The sequence below is a fragment of the Eumetopias jubatus genome, unplaced genomic scaffold (assembly GCF_037043125.1).
Source record: "Eumetopias jubatus isolate StellerSeaLion01/CBP00866 unplaced genomic scaffold, mEumJub1_p1.0 scaffold_12, whole genome shotgun sequence".
Lineage (NCBI taxonomy): Eukaryota > Metazoa > Chordata > Mammalia > Carnivora > Otariidae > Eumetopias > Eumetopias jubatus.
Genome location: NW_028274818.1, coordinates 50573860 through 50599489, shown reverse-complemented (window position 1 = coordinate 50599489; position 25630 = coordinate 50573860). Strand labels below are relative to the sequence as shown.

At 42.7% G+C, this 25630-nt stretch overlaps 1 protein-coding gene across 1 annotated transcript in view; it reads left to right on the top strand.

Moving 5' to 3' along the window:
- Positions 1-25630, top strand: part of PAPPA2 (pappalysin 2) — a 260705-nt gene that overhangs the window by 13338 nt on the left and 221737 nt on the right. The window contains exon 2 of the mRNA XM_088016851.1: positions 17220-18291. Coding sequence (XP_087872977.1) covers positions 17220-18291 — 1072 coding nt within the window. The remainder of the gene's footprint in view (positions 1-17219; positions 18292-25630) is intronic.

Sequence of the window (25630 nt, the reverse complement as noted above, 5' to 3'; positions counted from 1 at the left end):
AGTTAATCTTGTTAATCTGTGGGAGAGGCCAGCAGGGGACCTGGGAGCTTTCCTTGGGTTCCAAGTCTTTCTAGTCTTTGCCCCTTCTTTGGTTCTCTCAAAATCTGGAATTGTCATAAAGGTCTTTTTTAGGGGGTGAAATTCTTTTAACATAAAACATAGGCAGTAGTACCTAGCTCAATTACTTTTAATCTATTCACTCCCTAATTTATTTATTCAACAGATATTTATTGAACACAAAGTAGGTATTCTAGAACTGTTTTTGAAAGAAGTTCCAACTTTATGCAGAATAATAATAAACCCTAACCACAGCAGAAATCTATTTTGGACATTGTTTCAAGGCACATTAATAATATGACATAATTGCACAACAGAGTATCCTTATAATCCTTATAATCCAGCCTGTGGCATGCAACCTGTGGCTGGAGGTGATCTTGGGCACGACTCCCTCCTGGGTGTGGAGGTCTTACTGCACCCTTGGACAGCATGCAGAGTGTCACTGGCCTGACCTTAGCCAGTCATTGGCAGAGGAGTGGGGCGCAAGCAGGTGGCTTTCTGGCTTTCTGCCCAGGGCAAGGTCTGGGAATTTAGGAGAGATGGGCTGTACGCGGCTGAGCTGCAGAAAGCTGGGCAGGAAAGAGGAAGGCCCCTGCTTACCTTGCTGCTTCTGGCACTTCTGTCATCATCCCTCCTCCGGGTGCCACCTCCTCCTAGACTGCAGCCTTCCTTTTCTCTAATCCAACACCATGGTGGCTCCCACGCCTAGTTCCAGTTCAAGCTACTTGAGTCCGCAGTGGGAGCCATCTGATTGCCTGCAGGCTTCTGGGGGCTTCGCCAGATCTTGATCACGTGTGTGTCACCCCAGCAGTCAAGGCGAGGCCTGGAGTGGAGCAGGCACTTGGAGTTGGATGAGTTGATGGGGAATGATCTGGCCCCTTTCCACACATAGAATCTGACCTCTCCTCACTCCCCAGAGTCAGCCACATTCCTGAGGCAGGGAAGTCTTTCCTCTGCACATGACCCAGCTGTTACCTGCTCCTGGCCTCGGCACAAGCTGCCTCCTCACCTGAAATGTCCTACCTTCTTCTCTTTCACCATCTAAATTCTTTCCTTAACGTAGTGGTGGGGAAGTCAGGATCTGGAGCCAGGTGTCCTGGGCTTTAGCCCTTTACTAGCTGTATGAACCTGGCAAGCCAAAGTCTCCTCATTTATAAAATTGGCATCGTGACCATTTCTGTTTCATGCAGTTGTTGTGATGATTAAATAAGTTGATGCCCATCGTGTGCTAAGAGCTGTGCCTGGGCATAGTGTGTGCTCAGTCAATGCCCGTTGCTGTTTTCATCCTTCTGTGGTGATGTGGTGGCACGAGAAGGACCCAAAGACACTGCCAGCCGACTGGGCCAGGGCGGGCTCAGGCCCCTCTCCCCCAAGGCCTCCTCTGCCCGTTTTCGTCCCTGCAAATTCTCTTTTCTTCTGATATCCCGTGCACAGGTATGCATCTCTATCTCTGTGACACAGCTCAGCATGGGATTATTTACAGTGAAACCTCAAGTCACTGGATTCCAACTGACCAGTATCCTCAACTAACCACAATATTTTAGTTATTCCATTTTTTTAGGGGACAGAGGCACGTGATTGCAGGATGAATTCAAAAGAGGGGTCTTGTAGGAACAAAACCTGCCCATTGAAGTGTGGGTCCAGTTCCATCCTTTCCACCTTCTGTGGTCCCCATCACAGGATGTCTGACAGTGAGAAAGGATGAGAAGGATGAGAACCTCGCAGTCCTTCGGGATGAGCCTAGAGATCCCAGGCACAGACACTTAGAACAACATGGGCCTCGTGACAACCTCTCCCAGCCTCTCCTTCACGGATGGGAGTATGAGGCCCAGAGAGGGAAAGGCACTTTTCAGACATCACACAGCAGTAGGCTGGGATCACATTCCAAGCTTCTTGGTTCCCAATTTGGTGTTATCTTAACTCTTCCAGATTGCCCTTGGTTAATTTAAATCTCTTACTGGAAAGCAGAAGAAAACATTTTAGAAAGCCTTGCAATAAGAAAAGGAAAAAAAATATGATGTTAGTCCTCATTTAACCTAAAATGTCAAGTCATCACCTATTTTTCCTTGTTCTTTCTCTTTCTCACGCAGAGGCCAGGCAGCCAAAGCTGTGTTGCAGCAGGGGTTGACTCATAGGTCAGCTTTAAGTGTTCTCTTTGCACACTGGGCTCTGAAGACTCACCTGGGTTTAATTTGAGAACACACACTCTGTATCCTCTGGTTTCTTAGGCTTTGAAACTGGTGGAAAAGGGTCTTTAGGTTCTGATTGGCAGAGTATTTGGGTTTGTGTGGTCCCTGAGTATAACTGCCTTCCTAGAAAGCTGCCAGAGTCTCCGTGAGTTATTTGTGACCACAGGGCAGAGGCAAAAATCTCCCGATATTTTTAAGTCAACACAGGCAGTACATGGTCACTGAGTGAATAGGAGACACGTTGGACAAATACTAATGCTCTGAAAGTACTATGATGTCTCACTTTATGAAAACCCGATAGGCAACCAGCTAACCTAAGTTGGGAGCTCATTTTCACGGTGCGAGGATCTGCCCCAAGCTTCCTTTAAATAAAGACTCCTGCAATGCCTCTGAATCATCAAGTATATATTTAACACTATTTAAACACTGCTTCTTAGGGCAGCATTGATTCTGTAAACTGTACCTGGCAAGTGAAATGCCAAAGCAAATTTTTGAGAGAGATCTCAAGATTATTTATTTGGCAGAGGAAAGGGAAAACAGGAAATTGGTGTCGGGAGCTGCTCAGCTGGAATTTTAAGAGTTCTCAGAGGGACCTTGATAGAAAGGGGTGAGCTTGCAGAAGGAGGGCTGAAGCATCCGGCTGTGGGTGCCACTGTGTCTCTGTCTCTCCCAGGACTAGCCTGTGCTAGGTACTAAGGTGTCTTCTCAAGGATTAAGAGATCCAAGATACACCAGGCTCTCTAAAGGGTGGGACTTCCTACCATTCCCTTAGCTTTTGCGCAGCCCACCTTCTGCATTTGGGGGGTTTTATCCTTTCTGTTGTGTTGCTGGAATTCCAAGGACCTGCTTTTCTCTTTTAGTTTCGGTGGGAGATCAGGTTGGTAGGAAGAAAAACCTGCAGGCAGCTCTCCACCTCTGCTGAGGAAAGGGAGCCCCCCCTCCCCGACCCCACAGCTCTCCCATCATAGATGCTCATTATGCACACCAACCTTTTATTGTTTGGTCTTTGATGTGCTGTTTACGGAATTCCATAGTCACAGGACCAGCAGAATATGTGAATGCACAGGGAATTTCATACTGTTTGTTCTCTAAGGTTATTAAAAATGGTTGAAATGACATCCCCTCCCGCCCCCAGAAAAGAAATCCGTGTGCCTAAAATTACTAATTAGGAGACTGTTTTCTTTTTTTCGCGGGAATGAGTTGATGTAAGGAACATTTCAACGCTTCTTACACTCCAATTATATATTTATTTCCTTATGCGGGGGAAAAAAAGATAATTTAAACATGCTGAAATGTACTGAGGTCATGGATGGCGTTGGCACAAACATCTCACAACCCTGGCTTGCAGTCACAGACACTGGGGTTCCAGATGAGCGCACAAGCTCTCTTCTGGATGATCATGGCGATCTGGAGCAAGGCAGAGGGATCACCAGGATGGTGTCCACAGCCCACGTTCCTTGAGAGCAGCTCTGTAGGCCATTAAATATGTGTCAAAACCTGAGGCCTGACCCTCCGGCCAAAACTCCAATGCAAGCAAAGGGGCCTCCTTCCCAGAAAGACTGGGGAGTGTGTGTCTCGCTGTCTGTACAGTGCCCTGGGCTTGGAAACCACCTGCCAAGGATTGTCTCTCCCATTGCCACAGTCCTGTGGATCCCCCTCCTTCCCCCAGAATAAAACCCAGGGCACCAGATGCATATAAAGCTGCCCACCAGACACTGGCGCTCTGGAGCATGGCGGAGGGTGAGCCTGAAGATAGTGCCAGCCGTTCAGTGGTCTCTGGAAAGGACTCTAGTCAGCCCCGAGGTGCATGCTTAATTAGCAGCCTGCCCCTCACGCCACTCACGATGGCTAGCTAAGAGATGTGTGTGGTACCTTGGACGCCTGCCCCTACGGCCAGCACTTTAATATCAGCAGGTGAACCTCCTTCACTGAAGTCTGGGCGCCGTGGGCTGCCTCTGAGCTGGGCCCTGGGCAGGTGAGTCAGAGCGCACCAGTTCTTTGTAGGTGGGCTCTCAGATTGCTAGTCTTGTCTTGTTGGGACACGAGCTCCATTGATTTTCAAAGTTGGGTGTTTTGGGGACTTGTCTCTCAAGTATCTGTCTTAAAAGTTGGGATGCCCAATGAGGGGTTGGGACCCTTCGCTTCTCAGGGAGAATCTTTGGGGCTTGAATTCCCTCCTGGTTGTGGGTTGCTATGCTGAGGGTGGGGTTTATGGTAAGACTGTGTCCCAGCTTCTCCTACCCGCTCATTTGCTAGCTGTGTAGTCGTCCCTCAGCCAGACCTTAGGTTTTTAAAAGAAGAAATTTTTCCACATGTAGCTGTAAAGCTAGTGTGTCTGTGGGAGGAGGAGAATCTAGGATCTTCGTATGTTGCCCTCTTGGACATTTGTTGAGTTTTACCAGCAGCTATTTTATTTTTTAAAATGTTATTTATTTACTCATTTATTTATCTTTCAGTTTTTTTGAGATATAATTGACATATAGCACTGTGTGAGTTTAAGGTATATGGCATAATGACTTGACTTACATATATTACAAAGTGATTACTGCAATAAGTTTAGTTGACTTCCATCATCTCATGTAGATATAAAAAAAAAGAAAAATGGAAAAAAGAATGTTTTCTTGTGATGAGAACTTTTAAGATCTACTCTCTTAGCGACTTTCAAATATGCCATATAGTAGTGTAAACTATAGTCACCATGTTGTGCTTGATTTTCCCAGTACTTATTTAGCTTATAACTGGAAGTTTGTACCTTTTGACCCCCTTCATCCAATTCCCTACCATCCCTAAAATGTTATTTTTAAAGGCAGAATAGTGTTATATTGTTTGGGTGGACTGTACTGTTTTTCTATTATAAATAATGCCATTGGGGAGGTATAATAATATACCTCTTAATTATTTCCTTACTGTGATTCCCAGGAATGAAATGACAAGGTTGGAGGATATGGATATTTTTGGCAAATGGTTGCCAAATTGTTCTCCAGAATGGTTTACCAATTTTCTCTCAGCCCAGCAGTGCATGAGTGTGCTTGCTTTTCCACCAGTCACCAATTCTAGAGACTATCATTTACCAACCTGAGAGACAAGAATTTCGATTTTGTCTTAATTTGTGTGTCTTTGAGGCTGAACATTGAAAATTCTCATTTCTTCTTGAGTTTTCCACTCATCTCTTTACACCCACCATGCCCCTGTCTCTTATTGTTGTCACCCAATATGATTGTGCAGGTGATACGTGAGCAGAGGGAAGTGACACGCATGGTCACAAGGCAGACTTGTCTGTGGGGCCTGCTTGTGTTTGTGCGTGAACGTGTGTGTGCGTGTGTGTATGTCTGCAGGAAATGGTGGCATGGTGGTGGAAGTGGAGGAGATTTATGTATTTAAGTCACTAGTGGAGCTCCATCCCCCACCCACTGCCAACAGAAGCCCATTCTCAAAGACCCAGATCTTGATCTGCTCTCATTTAGAGGCCCGCTACTCAAGAGTATGGTGTGAAGGCCAGAAGCATTGGCTTCACCTGGAAGCTTGTTGGAAGCACAGAATTTCAGGCGCCACACAAATCCTGCTGAATCAGAATCTGCATTTATTCAGGCCTCTGGGGTGTTCATACCCACAGTAGAATCTGAACAGCTCTGTACTAGAGTTGGCCTTTTGGGAGGTCTGTGGGCACTTTCACCCTGAACTCTAGGCAGACACTACTGATAAAGGTAAAAGCTGGTGGTGTTTGGATTTAGCTCCCGCATCTCCCACCCGTCCATCAGTAACAAAAATAACTCAAAAAGTAGTTAACATTTATTGTCAGTTTGCGTCAGGAACGTTGCTCACTACTTTCTGTGGTTGTTGTGTGCAGGCCATAGCTTCTGAGGTTGTAAATGCCTTTGGATTCTTGTCTCTGACCACCTCTTTCTGTATTTTCCTGCTCTCTCCTCTCCCTGGTGAGCTGCCACATTGACCCTCACCCCTGCCTGAGGGGCTTGGGGAGAGCCGGGGAAGCCCCCCATCCTGATTCCCATCATCTTTGCGCACAGCAAGAGCGTGACTAAAGGGATGAGTGGCCTAGGAGGAGAGCTTGAAAAAATTGCTAGGATGATGGGAGTGAAACATTCCCAGGAGGACTTTCCCATTCTGTGCTTTAAATTATAAAAGCTTGGACTCCTAGATAAAAAGCTGAGCCTAATCCTGTCTGGAAGGAAAGTGATCTGGAGCTGCTGAAAAACACCTCCCTGGGCTTCTCTTTTCACTTTCTCCTCTTCCTGCTGACATGGCCCTGCTCTCTGCCAGTTTGTGTGGTCTTTGATGGATGGCCTATCTCCTCCTCCTCCTTGGTCCTTTCTGTTCCCCTTGTGGCCTCTCTGGGGGGCAGGGTGTTGGGTAAGTAGTTCTACAGAAAGCAGTAGATAGATGTGTTGGTGGCGGGGTAGGGGGGGCACAGGCATAACATCCTGAGAAAAGACCTTGCCTTGTATCAGGTTGATTTATGGTCATGACCTAACCTGGCTCTGTTTTTTGCTCATTTTTCTCATAAAAACAAGCTTGCACCATACAGCATGTTTTTTTAGTTACCAGAGCTGATGACACTGTGCATGACTCCTCTGTTTTGTTGAATAGAACCTCACCTTCCTGGAAGCTGCTGGGCCTTCTTGGAGAAGCAGGACTCTCACTCCTGACTTTGATTCTCTCAGAAGTGCAGAAAGGACTCTGCCATGGGGCTTTCCTGGAAGTGAGGTTCTATGGCCATCTCAGTGCCAAGGGCAGTATTTCTCTCTGGACCTTATTATTTTCTACCACCTTGGCTTGTATTGTAGTTAAATGGTCTCTTCTGTGGGGCTCTGCCATGGACAGGGGCTGTCTCCACAACGGGGCTTTGCCCAGGAAAAGCTCTCAATAGGTTTTACCACATGTGCTGTAGTACAGCTGTGTAGGACCCAGGAGGAAGCAGCTTTTTATGTGAGGCCTGAGGGAAAGCCTGTCTAGCATCATGAGAAGGTCTAAGCACTCATGATGACACAGTGCACAGAATGCTTGGTCCCCCTTACATCATCCTCTAGGTCAGATGCAATTGCAGGGCTTTGGGGCAACACCATCTGTCCCCCCTCCCCCTCTGCCCCAGAGTGGTGGGGAATGTTTCTCCTCTGAGTCAAGACTTATGACTCAGTTTGACTTCTGGAACAGAGTCAGTGCAATGCAGGAACTAAAACCCATTCCTCCCTTGACCCTGTGGGAAATGCACAGGTGTCTGAGACAGGCTTTTGTCCTTACAGTGCTCTCATATTGCTTGATGGAATAAGGAAAGTAGCAGCAGTACTGTGCAGCTCAGCAAGGAGTGCTCTAACGAGAGCACTCAAGGAAGCCTTCCTAGACAAGATTGGACCTGCAGCTGACTTCTGAAGGACATGCCCACAGATGGGAGGCATTTCAGACAAAGGGAGCTAGATGACATTTTCAATGGCGCTAGAATATTGATGTTGAAGAGTGGCGTCTTGACTGGAGAGCAGGGTTTAATTGGGGAGGTGTAAGAGAATGAGTCTCTGTGCACCCTCCTCAGCATTGGGCCTTCTTAGCCTCTCAGACAGGGGGATATATATTATATATATATATACATACTTTTCCATTTATTTCAACACTCTGAAATAAGTTCACACAATGTTTCTGAAACACAGATACTTCTCTGTTTTGAGGAAAAGGGTATGAGATGCTCCTTTCCCCCTTTTGTCATTACCATAAAATAAAAGTGACAAGGACAGGTTGAGTCCTGACCATTCTCAGAAGATTCTCTTTTTTTTCCCTCTCTTTTTTTCTTACTTTACATTGACTTTTATTTATTTTTATTTTTTTAAAGATTTTATTTATTTATTTGATAGAGAGACAGCAAGAGATGGAACACAAGCAGGGGGAGTGGGAGAGGGAGAAGCAGGCTTCCCGCTGAGCAGGGAGCCCGATGCGGGGCTCGATCCCAGGACCCTGGGATCGTGTCCTGAGCCAAAGGCAGATGCTTAACGACTGAGCCACCCAGGCGCCCCTTACATTGACTTTTATAACTCCTGGGGAGGATGATAACTTGCCTTGTAATTATGATGCTGGGAGCACTGTTGAAGCATAACTCCCTCTACCTGGTCTTGTGGTCAGGGACTCCCTTCTGTCAAAACCAATGGACAGAGGATCCCAGAAGGGGAGAGGGAAGATTTCTGGTGGATCCTTCTCCACCAGAGAGTGGGCAGAGCAGTTTAACCGGGTTGGTTGAGAGATAGGGGCAGCTTCAACCTGGACCACCCACTCCTCTGTTTTACTACATTTTCTTCTAATATAGGGTCCCCTCCACCAGTTACACACCTAGTGGGAAAAACAAGAGAAGAAGGTGGAGATGGAAGCCACTGGCTTGGAAGGGAGTTTTCAGTTGAGTGTTCTTGATATTGGCTTCCCTTCCACCTTCTTCAGCCTTCAGTTGCTGTCCTCGCTTTGGGATGAAAAGCTCTCCCTGTGCCTCAGGGTCCTCTAGAATTGATTCCTGAATGGTATGTATTGCAGAAAACCCTGCAGGACCGCCCGGAAATTTTACCAAATGTTCAGCAAGTCAGTCTATCATTTGGGCAACACGTACATAATTAACCAGCCAGCTAGTCAGTTTGGTCCTCCAAACTATTTCTCGGGGGTGGCTGTTAGCCTCCATAGGTTTTGAAGAGTCAGATCCCAATCACCTTCAAGGAGTGGTCTGCATATTTGCTAATGCCACATTCACCAGCCTGTATTGCTCTTCTTGCTTCAAAACAAAAACTAGATACGTATTTTTTAGTATTTGAAATATTTTATTTTTTATTTTTTTAAAGATTTATTTATTTATTAGAGAGAGAGAGAGAGAAAGAAAGCACACAGAGGGAGAGGGAGAAATAGACTCCCTGATGAGCTGGGAGCCTGATGTGGGTCTCGGTGCCAGTACCCTGGGATCATGACCTGAGCCGAAAACAAGTGCTCAACTGACTGAGCCACCCAGGTGCCCCAGATTCGAAATATTTTAGTGCAGTGGAGAAAGCATGGGCTTTTTGGTCAAAGAGCCCTGGTTTTGATCCCTGTGTCTGGCCTTTACTATATGTAAGACTATGGATGACTTGCTTAACTTCTATGACCCTTGGTTGTTGGTCTGTAAATGAGGATAATAAAATCAACACATACATTTGGGGTAGGGCTTAATAGGGGTGGCACATGCCCAGTGTCTGGAGCATAGTAGACATTTAATAAAAGGTAGTTTAGGTCCCTTTATTTCCTCTTGTGAGGAGCAACAGATCTCCTGAGTGCAAAGAAAGAACCCAAGAAGTGGAAAGAAGCTAGATGATTTCTCTATAGAGGCCACATTTTAAAATGTACCTAGTAAGCGGTTGTCTGTAACTCTTTCACTATGATGTTTACTACTATTAGAATTTCTCATAATCACTCAGGGAGACTGTATCCTGGTTTGAAGAAGACTTCTCTCCTTGACAGTAATTGACTCTATTAATTCCCAATGCAATTAATAATAGAGAACTGGATGCAAATGATTTTTCCTGAAGACCCACATCTCTGTTAAGATACCCAGGGTCTGTAAATATGAATTTTGGAGTTAGAAATAGGAATACAATGAATAGGATATACTCCTTCAATTTACTTTCCTTTTTCTCAAAACTTAGATTAAATACAGGGCAAGGTGTTTGAACAATTTTAAATTTAGTCAACATTGATACATAATGGAAGCCCGTTCCAAGCAAGAACTGGAAGAGTGATTCTTAAAGTCTTAAAATGACATGGTCCAAATGTTTGGCTTCAGTACCATCACCATTCTTCAAGTTACATCATTCAATCTCATTTTTCCAACCCATGGGCTATCATAGTTCAGTTCGGTGTTGAGTGATTTCATAAATCATATTGATGATTTTGTCCCTCTGTTCCTCCCAAGAATGTGACTTTGATGAATAAACAACAGTTATAACACATTTGCTTTTATCACATATACATCCAAAGTTGTAAAATCTCAATGTTGCAAAAGCTAAGGGTTTCACCACATATAGTGTGTTGGCTTATGCTGCCTTGGTTTTGTCAGTCTCTACTCTGCTAGTCTGAAAAGAAAGAGAAGTCTCTGTCTGTGGCTTGTCTTCTGGTTGTCTTGACACTGTCTTTAGCAGAGCAATAGTTTTTTATTTTTAATCAAGTCCAGTTTATAAATTACATCTTTCATAGATCATGTCTTGGTGTTATAGCTAAAAATGTCATCACCAAACCCAAGGTCATCTAGATTTTCTCCAGTGTTAACATCTGTTGAAGAGACTATCTTTGCTCTATTGTATTGCTTTTGCTCCTGGTCAAAAATCAGTTGAATCTATTTATGTGGGTCTATTTCTGGGCTCTCTGTGCTGTTTCATTGATCTGTTTGTCTACACTTTCACCAATACCACACTGTCTTGATTACTGTAGCTTTATAGTAAATCTAAAGTGACATTTACTCCTTTTAAATTCTAAAAAATCAGCTCAGCAGCGAAGTACACACAGCCATTTCAATAGTCAGAGGGAGAAGGAGACACTTGGCAGTTTGCATCTGTTTTCAGTTTTTATCATGGTGGAACTGGCTCAGACAGGCTCATCAGAACCAACTGTATATCTCTTCCCAATCCCATGTTCAGCAACATCATATTGGTAACTTAAAATTGGCCATTGTAGGAATATTTGTACTACAAAAATTGGCAAATGCTACAAATCAGGACTTGTTTTTTTTTTTTCCCTTTTCTTTTCTTCAGAGGACCAATTGTTAAATATTTTCCAGCATAACATTGGCTTTATACCTGATTTCTTCTTCCCTTTGATGTCTTATCATCAAACTCCTCCTTGTCATAGCTAATGTTTGTTCATCACTTTCTATGAGTTAGGCACTGTGCCGAGATCTTTCACATGTATTCTTTTATTTAATTCTCCCAAAAACCTCAGGAGGTTGGCCTGTGATTGAAAGATGCTGAAGAGAAGACCAGTGAAGTACAGATTTTATTTTACAGGTACAATTTGCAAATAAGTAAACTGAGGCTCAGCAAGGTGATATAATTTTTCTGGGGTCATATATCATGTTAAGTAGACTGGGGACTGGAACTTCCACTGACTCATGCTTGGAACCTCCATGCTCTGTGGTTTCCCCAGCATAGAAATCTGTTCTAGGCTCTGAATCATGACACTTCAGCTCTAGTGTACTGTCTGCACCCGGCCTGACACCCGACCTCTCAGACCCTCAGTGTCTTCATCTATACAATGAGACTGGTGATAGTTATCCTGCCTAGCTCACAGGATGGCTTTACCATTTAAATGATAGTTACACACAATTGCTTTGGGAAGCTCAAGTACTATTTAAATGGGAGATATCTTTCCATGCTAAGAAGTAAGGGAAAAAATATTCACAAAAAGAATACCACATCCCAATTTAGAAGATTCAGCTGAATTGGGTATTTGATATAAGGAATTTTACAGTGAATGTTTCTGGGTGAGCTGTCAGGACCTTTGATTTGAGAATGTTTGAACTTACATCTTGGAGTTCCTTGGCTTTGGGTCTTCCTAACCTTTTCAGACAGTTTGACTGGTGATCAAGGTAGCCCTAGTTTCATGGGCAGATTTGGATAGCATCAAATTATTAACAAGATGGGTCAGTGCTAGAAAGCTGGCATTTAATAACTTTAGGGAGAATTTCTGCCGTATTAGCTCCATGTTTTAATAAAGAGGTTCTTTTGCTGTTCACGTAGCTATTTATACTTCTCACTTTCAGCATATCTCATTGTAGTTACTTATTTAAGGCTTATTTTCTGCACTGTACTGAACTCTCCATGATGTCAAATAACCATTTGATCACTAGAAATCCCCACCACAAATACTGAGACTGGCAGCTAGTACTGCTTCATAAATATCTGCTGAGCAAGTACGTGGGTGGACTAACTACATGGAACTCTTGTAGTGTTCATGTATTTCTTGTGCCACAGTTGTCCATCTGCAAGCTTTGGAAAGTTCCTTAATTGAAGTTGGACCAAGTGTTCAGGACAAGGCCAGCCATGGGATGTTTCCTGCTGCAGTTCCTCTGTGTGCTCTCGGGATATCAGAGGCATTTGGCAACAGTAGGAAAACCTCTAGCTATTCCTTAACTTATTCAGTCCAAGCCCCTTACTGTGTTATGCAAGACCTACTTTGACCTGTTTCCACCCGTGGTGCCTGCCATCTTGCTGTCCCCACTGTGTAGAGTGATCCATAATTCTTTTGCCTGGCCAACTCTTACTCACTCTTCAAGAGTAGGTTTGGGTCTTTTCCCCTTAGGAAATTCTCTCCAAATTATATGGGTTGAGATTAGGCTCTGTTTTCACTCACCTATGTATTCCTTGATCTTAAGTTTTGATATATTGAAATTATCTCTTAATGTTTCCACCCACCCATGAGAGTATAACTCCTCAAGGGCAAAGATTGCTTTTTCTTCCAAAGCTGAAATGAGTTTCTATGTCTGGCATGAATGGGATGTTCAGTAAATGTTTGATGAACTGAAATGACTAATTCCAAGTGAAATTTCATTTCCCAGAAGGAGCAGAACACTGAGATGAAATGTGAACTCTTTGTGGTTTAATAGAGTGACAGTCCTTCAAGTGACCAAGCATGATCCTCTTCCCACCAGCTAGGGCTGAAGTGTGGAGCATCAGGTTATAGGTTCAATGTTGGAGTTAAATCTATGTTTGAGCAGAGGGTGCAATTTCAGCCTCACTATATTGGTTTATTCAGTCTTAAGAGAGAAGAGAATCATAATTTTCTATGCACATCCTCCAGATTGGGGGAAGGGATGATCATTGTATAGACTATAGAAGATGCAGGAGGACAGAAATATTTACCCACTTTGTCTTTGGAAAATTTGAAAATCCTCACAAGGTTGTACTGAAGATTTCATGAAAGAGGCGGGGCTGATGGCGGTGATTATCAGGGAGATATAAGCCACACCATGCTTCAGTGCTGCAGTTTCCTCTTTTGGAATAACAGATCTTTCAGTGGGAGCAGAGGGTATTTATTTTCATTTCAGTGGTCTTAAATATGAGTTTTATTATAGATAATAAAAAGCCCCAATTAATTATCAGTTCCTAGACAGTCAATTAGCCACATTCCCTAATAGCATCATATCTGTGCACTATTTATAACAGGCCCTTATTTCTTTTAACTACTCTCATTCCATTAGTTTGCTGAATTAATGGACAAGTACATACAATGGTTACATAGGTTGTATTAAAATGCCTGATCAGATGTGATTTTTAAACAAATGGTGTGAAGCCATTTCAGATGAGCTTTCCACTTTCATGTCTGATTTAACTTACCATTGATAGCAGTCTTTCTAATTCTTCTTCACTGATTGGAAAATACAATGACTCCCAAATTCTGTCTTCTGCATTTCCATCCACTGGGCAGTAGTGAGAAGAGTGATTTCTTTTGTAAATGTGGTGGATCAGCAGCTCTCAACATGGTCAAAAGAAGTGTATTTGTGAAAATTTCACTTGTCATTCTGATCTGCAGCTAGGTGATAACATTGGGGTCTTAGTTTGGGCTGCTGTAACAAATATACCATGACTAGGTGCCTTAAACAAAAGCAGTTTTTTTCCTCACAGTTCTGGGGGCTGATAAGTCTAAGATGCCAGCAGTTCCAGTGTCTGGTGAGAATCCTCTTCCTGGTTTGCAGATGACCCTCTTCTTGTATCATCACATGGCAGAGAGCAAGAAGAGTTAGCTCTCTTCCTCTCCTTAAAAGGACGCTAATCCCATCATGGGTCTCCATCCTCCTGACCCAACTGCCTCCTACAGGCTCCATCTCCAAATATCATCACAATATGAATTAAGGTTTCAACATATGAATTTTAGGGGGATATAAATATTCAGTCTACAATAATTGGGTTAGAGAATCTTTCTTTCTTTCTTTTTGATATGGAATGAGTGCAGGGCAGTGCTTCAAAAACTATTCTCTTCCTATAGATGAACAATGGTAATACAGCAAAAAAAATGCAGTTATCTAGGCACTTAGGTTTCTCATATGCAACTTGGGACATCTTATTAAATTAGAAAGCAAAGATTACTCTGATAATCATTTAAAAAGTAATACTTCTATCATACTTGTTACAACTCCCAACTAAAATGACTATTTTAGTTCTTCTGTCTAATAAATCCTTTCTAATATAATTACAAAAACTTAGATTAATCTGAACTAGACTATTATGATAAAGTTACATCTTCTATGTATTGTCTCGAGGAGTTAGAAATATCATTTTAGACACACTGTCAATAATTTTATAGCTTCCTATGAGATAAATAAGGAGAAACAATTATTTTATTGATACTAACCAAAAGTTCTAATAACAGTAAGTAAAAGTGTTCAAAATTGCAACTAGATGCCTGGTAGGTAACAAGTTAATTATCTGGTAATTTATGTGTGAAGCCTAATAATTTGTAATTCAACTCATATATAGATAGGCCCTGACTTATATTGGTTCAACTTATGATTTTTTGACTTTATGATGGTGTGAAAGTGATACATACTCAGTAGAAACTGTACTTTGAATTCTGAATTTGGATCTTTTCTTGTATGGTCCCATATTGGACCAGTATATGGTCCCGATACTCTCTTATGATGCTGAGCAGCAGTGATGCAGCTGCATTGAGCCACATGACCAAAGAGTAGATAACTGATACCCTTCCAGCTGTTCTGTACCCATATAACCATTCTGTGTTTTACCTTTAGTACAGTATTCAATAAGTTACATGAGATATTCAACACTTTACGATAAAATAGTCTTTGTCTTAGGTGATTTTAGCTGATTTCTGTCAGCTACTGTAGGTATTCTGAGACATATAAGGTAGGCTAAGCTAAGCTGCAGTGTTCAGTAGGGTAGGTATATTCAATGCATTTTCAACTTGCGATAGGTTAATCAGGAAGTAACCCCATCATAAGTCAAGAAAGATCTGTAGTTACACCTATTTATATGCAACAAATATAAAATAGTCTCCCCAATTCTTCCTCTTAAAAACTAGCAGATACTAGTCGAGAGCTTGGTAACTTCATGGTCCTGATATTAAATATTGTAGTACATTTGTTCATAGGTCAGCAGATGGATATAATTAAGGCTAAATGTACTTATCAAAATAAGTTAATCAAACTGAAACACTGAACCAGGGAACTTACTCTTCATCTCATTAGATTTGTCTGCCCTTTTGAAAGTCTACCCCGTACAAGAATTTGTTAAAGCAGCGGTTCTTATGCTCCTTTATCAGACAGATCTCAGTGTAAAAACACCTCCCCCCCAACCTAAACAAACAAAACTGGAACATCACCATTGCATTATACCTAGTCCTCACCAGTACTTCAAAGTCTGATTGTTAGAGTTGCTTTTGTTTAAAAAATGTGGGTTTTTTTCTTAAAGATTTTATTTATTTATTTATTTATTTATTTATTTATTTATTTATTTGACAGAAAGAGAGAGCACAAGCAGGGTAGTGGCAAGCAGAGGGAGAGGGAGAAGCAGACTCTCTACCGAGCAGAGATCCCGACATGGGGCTTGATCCCAGGACTCTGGGGTCATGACCTGAGCCAAAGGCACCCACTGAGGTGCCCCTGTTTTATTATTTTTTTAATCACAAGTTACTGATTTTTGCTAGAGACAGAAGAAAAAATATTCTGTCATTTATGAAAAAGTAGTGACTTTTAAAATACTTGACTGCAATCACAACGGGAGGCCTCATGGCTTTTAAGTCCTGACTCTCCATAGAGATTTTCTTGTTGGGTGGATTTTATAGGAACTCGGGGGCATAAATACAATTATATAACAGGCTGGGGAAGAAAGACTTTTGGTGTTAGCCTCAGATATGTGATTCAGAGGCTAGCAGACTTCTCCATCATTTATTTATTACATAAAGCAATGCTTATTAAGCATTTCTGGTGTGAATGTAGTGCCTCTATGTAACTTACAAGTAAAATCTGCTCCTGAGACTCTACTTATATACTATTAGAAGAGGTGCTGGGGGGATGGTGGGTTCATAACTACAGATGGGTTTCTGGGAACATTCGAGGCATCCAACTCACCTTTGGGATTCCTGTTTTATCTGTGGTTGTATTATATCTGACTCCTTTCTCCTGCTGGCAACATATTAATGATCTATTTATCTACAAGTAGTCCCCCATTTGTTTATTCAGTTGAATTTAACAGTCCGGTGCCCTCTGAGTAAGATGGTAAGGTAGTGTGTGGTAAGGAGCTTCGGCTTCATTTCTCTGGTAGAGTTTCACCTCTGTACTGTGGTGGTTATAGAACATCATTGGTTATAGAACAACTATTCTTATAACTGATTTGACTATTTTTTCATCTCAGACGATGGGGTGGTACCATTTTGCTTACTCTGGGGAACAGCTATTCACTGTGGTTGGGCATCCTTGCACTAGAGGGAATAGTGGGTTGAGAATGATACCTGTTACAGTCTTCTCTGAGGGATTTCCCTATTCACCAACTCCTTGTTTTCCCCCAGGAGAATCATAATTTCAATATTCAAATGAGGAAAAAGGACCTTTTGAGGGAATAGGAGATTATTGTCTTTTCTAAAAACTGTGATTGCCCCCATGGCTTCTGAGGAAGGGAGGGAAGACATGAACTCAGGGTGAGGAACTTTTGTGACAAACTCTAGAGGATGGTTGTCACTTGCATTAGACATCCCCTTCTTAGCTTCCATTTTGATTATTGAAAAATACCAGAATGAGTTAAATTGGATGGAATCTCAAATTAGATTCATTTTGGGGATAGATGTTGCCAGAATGGCCCGATATGGGGTACTGGATAGGCATCTCAGGTGGGGAACCTGTATCACTTATTTTTTCCCACTAAAAACCTACATTCTTGCTATTTATATGGGTTTTCTTCTCCCTTTCTCCATCCCCTTTGTATCTGGTATTTCTCCCCTCGATTCTTCCTTCTTTCCCAGGTGTGTTTGATAACTGCTCCCACACTGTCAGTGACAAGGGCTGGGCCCTAGGGATCCGCTCAGGGAAGGACATGGGAAGGCGAGATGCTCGCTTCTTCTTCTCCCTTCGCACCGACCGTGTGAAGAAAGCCACCATTGTGACTGGCCACAGTCGCTACCAACCAGGCACATGGACACACGTGGCAGCCACTTACGATGGACAGCGTATGGCCCTGTATGTGGATGGCACTCGGGTGGCTAGTAGTCCAGAGCAGTCTGGTCCCCTGAACAGCCCCTTCATGGCGTCTTGTCGCTCTTTGCTTTTGGGGGGGGATAGCTCTGAGGATGGCCACTATTTTCGTGGACACCTGGGTACACTGGTCTTCTGGTCGACTGCCCTCCCACAAAGCCACCTCCAACACAGTCTTCAGCATCCAACTGGAGTGGAGGAACTGACCACCCTGATCCTGACAGCCAGTTTTGAGCCCTTGGAAGAACAGTGGGCCCCCTTTAGGGATGGGGAGTATCCACGGCGTGAGGTTCTGCAGGGCTTTGAGCCTGAGCCTGAGATTCTGTCACCTTTGCAGCCCCCACTCTGTGGGCGGACGGTTTGTGACAATGTGGAGCTGATCTCCCACTACAATGGGCACCAGTCCCTCCAGGGAGAGAAGGTGATCCGCTACCAAGTGGTGAACATCTGTGATGACGAGGGCCTGAACCCCATCGTGAGCGAGGAGCAGATCAGTCGGCAGCACAAGGCACTGAACCATGCCTTCAGCCGCTACAACATCAGTTGGCAGCTGAGTGTCCACCAGGTCCACAACTCCACCCTGCGCCACCGGGTTGTGCTTGTGAACTGTGAGCCCAGCAAGATTGGCAATGACCACTGTGACCCTGAGTGCGAACACCCACTCACGGGCTATGACGGGGGTGACTGCCGCCTGCATGGCAGGTGCTACTCCTGGAACCGCAGGGATGGGCTCTGTCATGTGGAGTGCAACAACATGCTGAACGACTTTGACGATGGGGACTGCTGCGACCCCGAGGTGACTGATGTGCACAAGACCTGCTTCGACCCCGACTCACCCAAGAGGTAAGGGACTGGGGCTTGGGGTGTCCTACTTGTAGGCTGCATTTCTCACATCATTTTATGCTTTTGGTTTCTGGAGAGAAAAGAGGGCTCACACAGAGGCTTCACACAGCCCCCAAATAAAATATTCATCTATCCCATGAGACATTATTGAGCTTTTGTGAAGTCCTAGGTGTTAGATAATTAGGGACACAGGGATGGCGAAGACAAGGGACAGCCCTCACAGAACTCATTTTCTGTGGAGCAGACAACATGTACGTGGTGTGACATGTACCTGAAGATGTATGCCTCAGGTGCTTGAGGCACAGAGAGCCAAACAGCTTAGTCTGCCAGAGGAAGCCAGGGGCTCTTCAGAGAGCAAATAAAGTAAACATTGGCAGAAACCAATCAGTGCCAATTATACCTGAGTCTTCTTCCTATAGTCGTAGGTTCCCAGCAAAGTAACACAAATCTGTGAAGAGGCCTCATGTGCGTGTGGTCTCTGGTGCAGTTTGGGCCATTCAGCAGCTTTAGGAACACAAGACATTTTACAACTAACCCCATGTCTCCTTAAGGCGACCACAGTCTTCCTCTTTGCCCTGTTAGATTCCATTCCCTACCCAGCATCCAGAAAGATCCTTTGTAAAAGGTAAATCAGAACCTATTACCCCCCTTCTTACTTTCTTTCTCCCCACTGTCCTTAGAATAGAATCCACGCCCCCCACCTGGCTCGCAGAGTGTGCTGCAAGCTGACCCCTGCCTACCTCCATGCTTCTTCCCCCAGTCACTCTCACACCCTCGCTGTGCAGCCTCTCTCCTGTTCCAATGAGCAGATCAGCTTGTTCTTGCCTGAAGGCTTTGAAACAGCTGTTTCATTTTCTTGGAAACCTCTTTCCCTTGACCTTCCCTTGGTGGGTTTTCTCTTGTCATTTTGATATCAACTGAAATGTCACCTCCTGAAGAGGCCTTTCCTGATTTTCCCTAATTTAAGTAAGCTACTCAATCACTATTATGTCAACTAATTTTGATGCTTTGTGTTAACACTCATCCCTTCTAATGTTTTCTTGTACATTAGTTTGTCTTTCTCCTGCCTGAAATGTCATTCCATGAAATCAGGGCCCTTGTTAACCACTACATACTTAGTGCCTAGAATAGCTCCAACATAAAGTTGTTTGTCTCATGTTTATTTTAATGAATTAATGCATCTGATGTGTCTTCTATTGTGAGACAGAAACCAGTAAGAGGATTTCCATTACCGTCAATGCAGGGGTTGGGGAGTGTTAGAGGGAGGTAAGAAAGGAGAGAGGTGGGTGGTAAACTTGTTAATTTGTGTATGCAGGCAAGGCTTCCTCATGACATAACTGGTACCTTTGTACAAATTATAAAAAGGCTTACATCTGAGTTAGGGTGTAGTGTTGGTGGAAGGTGGGAAGACTGGATCTCAGCTCCCACCCAATACCTGGGTGGCTGCCTTTGTGTTTCTTGGCCACAATTTGTATAGTAATTTGTGGTATCCGTGTGTGTGGGCAGTCAGTTAACACTAATTAATGGATCACCTTATAGTTCAGGCATGTGATGTTAAAGACTAAGTGTAAAATTTGGAATCAAGATACAGTTGAATTCGAGAGTCCTTGCTACTTAACTAGCTATATAAACTGTGTAAGTCACTTTCTGAAATTCAGATGTCTTGTCTGTAAAAAGAGGGTGATTGCAGTAATACTTTGCATTACTTATATCCTTGGGCTGTTTTGTGAATCAAATGACATAAGGAATAGAAAAGTGCTTGGGGACTGAAGTTTTCAATGTAAAAAAATTGTCCTAAACTAACATTAATTATTGTCATTATTAGACCTGACAGATGGGAAGCCGTTGTTTATATAATAATAATAAGGGAAATTGATCGCGTTCCCAGAAATATTCACATAAGAAAGATTCTGTTTGGGTTTGGTTTTTAGATTTTGATAACCTTAAGCAGAAGCTAAACCTCACTAACAACAGTGGTTGCCAACTCTTTGGGGAGACAGGGAAATCTGGCTTGTTCTTATTTTTCTTCTCGCTGATTACAACAACCCACTGCCATGACTGAGAGAGCTGTTGTTCCAGGTACCCAGGCACCATTCTTCTTAGTGGTCCTTTATGTCTCTAGATACCTACAGCTACTACCCTTAACTAAGTGTTTGTAGCTTATTCCCTTTGCTGACTCAGAGTTGCCATGGCAACTCATCCCTTCCTAGCCCTAGACCCAGACGTGTTTCAAACCTCCCTACCCTGACATGCAAAATTCACTTTGTGGAATAAAAATGAACTCTTTATGCTTTTTTGATAGTTAAAAATATTTACATCAAAGTAATAAATGCTCATGGTTACAAATATCAAACTGTGTCAAAAGACATAAGGAAAAATGGCGGTCTCCGGCCTAACTTTTCCCATCCTTCTCCACCCTCTAGCCTTGCTCCCATACTTGATTATTTTACCTGTCTCTTTTGATAATTACCTCCATGTCTCCAAATATTGTATTTATATTACTTGATTCATCGATTTTAAATGTTATGCATTGGCTTGCTCTTATGATAAAGAGGTGACTTTAACTTTTATATTGTCTCCTTCTTCTCCCCTCCATCTTTCCAATATAGTTATTTGACTATCTTTAGTTAAATCAGTTATATATACTTACAAGATCATGGCTATGATTTTTTTTTTTTCTGCAGAACAAACTATACTTCTATTATTATATTTCCTTCCTGGTGTAGCTTCCTCCCATCCCCCACCCTACCCCTTGAGTCTCTATTTCTTCCCTCCCTCCTTCCCTTCTTCCTTTCTTCCCTCCATCATTTTTGATATCCTCAATTGTTTTTATCTAATCAGTTAATCTATAGAATGTGTCTTCTTTTTCATTCTCTGGAGCTCTTCCTTCTAGTTCATTCTATTTTTTTCTCCTCTTCCAATCTTTTTTCTTTTTTTTTCTGAGAGAAAGTGAGAGAGAGTATATGAGTGTGTTGTGGGGGGGTGGTGCAGAGGCAGGGGAAGAGGGAGAGAGAGACTCTTAAGCATGCTCCATGCTTAGCAGGAGCCCGATTTGGGGCTTGAGCTCAGGACACTGATATCATGACCTGAGTCAAAATCAAGAGTCAACGCTTAACTGGGTGAGCCACCCAGGTGCCCCTCCTCTTCCAATTTTGACCAGTTATCTAGGTCTGCTGCACAGTTTTCATCCCAAAAATTCTGCTTTATGATTGGAGCTGCTGTGTCCTGAGCTGTATGATTATGTCCTTTTTTATTACCTTACCTTATTGGACATTTAATTTACAACTTTATTTTACTGGAAGATATCCTTAAGTAACTTTCTAAGAAAAATGTTGTAGGTATGACTTTTTCTGAAAAACATTTCTCGAAATGTTTTTGTTTTGCCTTTACACAAAATTGATAGTTTGCCTTGGTGTAAAATTTTGGGTTGGAAAACATTTTCTCTCAGATTTTTTGAAAAAATTCATTAGTTGCCTCTAACTTCTCTTCTGATAATTGTGTGTCTTTTTAGAGGGGGATTGTTTTGTTTCCTTGTAAAAATTGTTTAGAATCTTAGCCTTGTTACTTTAGGGATTTTATGATAATTTTTTTAGAGTTGGCCTTTTATTTTTCTTTTGTTGAGCACTCAATGGTCCTTTTGATTTGGATACTCATGCCCTTACCTTTGGCAAATTGTCTTAAATTATTACTTTGATACTTTTTATTAAGTTTTCTCTGTCCTGTTTTTTTCCTCTTGAGGCTCCTGAGGATGGATCTCCTGAACTTATTCTGTGTCTTTTTTCTCTCATATGTTTTATCTCTTCTTTCTTTCTTCTTTTAAAAGATTTTATTCATTTATTTGACAGAGAGAGACAGAGAGAGAGAGGGAACACAAGCAGGGGGAGTGGGAGAGGGAGAAGCAGCCTTCCCACTGAGCAGGGAGCCCAAAGTGGGACTCGATCCCAGGACCCTGGGATCATGACCTGAGCCGAAGGCAGACGCTTAATGACTTTCTTTCTTTCGAGATTTCTTTGAGTTTATCTTCTAACTCTTCTATTGAATTTTTAATTTTAGCAATCATATTTTTAAGACCTTCTTATTTTTTTGACTTTCTATATTAATCTATTTTTATTTTAAGGATACAAAATTTTTTAAGACTAAAAATAAGTTATATTCTGATTTTTCCCCCCTGTGCACTATATCTGACTCATCTGTAGTCGACTTTTATTTTTCCCTCCCCCCCACCTTAGTTTCTATCTGTCTTTCATGCTGTCTTTTCATGTTATTCCTCAAATATCTAGCACTTGTTCACAATAAGAAACATGCTTTTGGATCTCTACTTATCATGATCTAAAAAAGGATAATTAACTGAATTTCTTCTTTTGGAGGAAGAAATTTGCATAGTGGAGAGGAGAGCTTTTTTCTTTCCCAACTCCCTTATATTTATTTCATATATAGACTTTTTCCCTTCTATCCTCTGCCTTGTATTCCTTATGCTGAATTTTTATTATTAAAAATATTGAACTCTTATTGACAAGAACCATATTTTGAAAAACAATTATTTATCAAGGTCCTTGATGTGCCAGACACAGTGAGCTAAGCAGAGGGACAAATATAAAGAATATATAAAGAGCAGGTGCTAACAACTTAGTGGAGGGTTTTAGTAATTTTGTCAGAATTCCCTGGATTTATTTTATCAAAATTAAATCCAGGCCAAAGCACTGAAAGCAGAATATGAAATGCAGACTGCTTTTCTGGGCTATGGCTTGGGTTGTTTGAAAGGCCTTTGGATTCATAGAGACAGATATCTGGATTTCTATAAGAGTCTGTGACTTGGTTGAGCTAGTGGTTGTCTTAGAACTAAATTATTCATATATAGTGTCCAGTTATCACAATTAAATCACAGAGCTCAAGCTCATAATTCCATTATACTGTGACTCTGAAGGAATCCAACTTTAACAAATGCTATGCCAGACATTTTTTGAGCAAGCAGAGTGTGCCAGGGACAGAGTCCTCTTGGGAGCTTACAGGTTGGTTGAGTAGTGGAGGACACACCTACAGATAGATTACTAACATACAAGTACAATGACTGGCATATGAACAATCCTCCTCATTTTTCAAATCCCATTCAACATTCTCCCTTTCCCTACCCTCAGCAAGAAATCTAGCCCAAAGAAGTTCCTCTCCCAAAGGCTCTGAGAGGAGCAGAGAGCCTGAGGAATCCAGCATCAAACATCTGTGACCCAGATGGGCCTATCAAAGGGAGAGTATTTATCAGACTTGGGCTGGTCAGAAGGAGATATGAATTATAGATACATTACCCAGCCAGTTGAACAGAATTATCAAGATAGAGGAACTTGGCTTATGGGTAGGGAAGGCTACATGGCCAGATGTCTCTTTGTACATGGTAGCCACCCTGGGAGAGCATCTATCAGAGCTGAGGGAAGGAAGGGGGTTGAGAGTCCACCTAATAAAATCACAAATGTTGACCACTCCCTATGGTGCATCCTAGGAAGCCAGGCCAAGGGAATCTCCATGCCTTAAGGGAAACTCAGCTTCCCCAACCTTTGCATGCTTCAGCTTTGTTTTGGTCATGACTTGTTTCTGTTATTTTTCTCTCTAAAATTATGTCTCAGAGATGAAGGGCTCTTTGCTTCCAAACCTACTTTCTATCCCTTGTTCTTTCTCTCCTTTTCACCTCAGCATCGAGCTTAGTATCCATTTGAATTAGGAACAGTGTGCTTGCTTCTCCATTTTGGATTCTATATGTCAGATCTCATAATATCATTATCATGGGGAGAAAAATCACCAAATAAAAACAAATGGCTGAGCATAGGTTAAGGAAGCAATAAATCACCTAGTGTCAGACCCATACTGTGAAGCAGATAATGGGATGCTGTACATTTGTTTTTTGAAGCCTGTGGCAGGCTAATAATGTCTCTGTGTGTTGGTGACTCACTGTCTCTTTTCTGCCTCATTCCCTGAGTTTTGGTACTGGGGAGTTTGAGGGCAGAAGGACTGCTAGTAGTGCTAGGACATGGCCCACTTCCCTCTAGAAGGGTCCTCAGGAGGGTGGGCTGGGAGGTGCCCTGCAGGGGCATGGCTGAGAGTGGTGTCTGCACTTGTACACTACAGGGTTTGTATCCAGGGGCAGGAGGGCAGATGCATGTGCCATCAAAGGGAACAACAGGTGGAGAAATCAGCGCTGCACAGACTTGGATGCTCAGGATTAGCTGTGCTTTGCTCACCCATTCTCTGTGGCTGTTGAGCCAAAGAAATGGTTGGGCTGGGCCCCTGCGGTGGTGGGTCTGTTAAACATCAGCCAGGCTTCATTATAGGTTTCTTTTGAAGTTGGGATTCAAAGTTCCCTGGAGCCAAAAAGAAAAAAAAAAAAAAAAGCACAAGGAAAATAAGCTTAAGGGGCAGAAGAGGGCAGAGAGCAAAGAAATGGGGGAGAAACTTTAAAATGAAACAAAGAAACCTCTCCATCCCTCCCCTTCAAAATGCACAAGCAGTGTAAATTCTCAAGAGATGAGTCTCACCTTTTCCTACCCATTTTGCATGGCAAAGATAATAGGAGGAAAGAAATAAAATACTTCAGGTAAACTTAAAAAGCTTACCTGCACATAGAAATGTCTCGTGTTTGTTTTCCTATAGACCAGTTTCTCCCTAGTCCCAGTAGGTACCCTATTATAGGGTAGATGAAGTCCACAATTTTTCTCTTCACCTGGCTCAGTGAATTTTTCTCCCCAGGTAAGTGGGGGAGAGGTTGTTTTTCTCCTTTTTGTGCTTATTTCCTAGCCAAATAGACTTGTGAGAGAGCCATGTCGTATGTCTGGGTTAAAAATATTTCCTCTTAGAAAATTTTTAGGAGACACCCTTGTCTCCAAGTGCATTCAGTTGTTTAAGGTACTTAGGTATTTTCCTAGGAGTTGGGTGCTGGCCCTGGTACCCTGGTCAGATGCCAGTCTGTCTTAGATGATTTCACTTAGGGATCCCTTCCTAGAATTTAAGCCTAGGAATCTCAAAGAACGCTGCACACTTACAAACGTTTTCTTTTTCTTGTACTCTGGGAACCCTGTTTGGAGGTTACTTTAGTAACTGGAGGGAAGTTGAATCTTGTTGGTGGGTCTTCCCCCTAATCCAGAGAAGTAGGTTTGGGAGAGGGTAGAGCATATGTCATGGTGGGCACCGGGGGTTTTTCTGAGGATGCGTTACATTGGAGTGCCAACCCCTGGAGGACATTGCTGACTCATTAATTCCCTGAACACCAGCACATCTCTCACTTCTCACCGGGACCTCTGCAGCCATGGATCTGATTCCCCTAGCCTGATACTTGGATAATTCCTACGTATCCTTC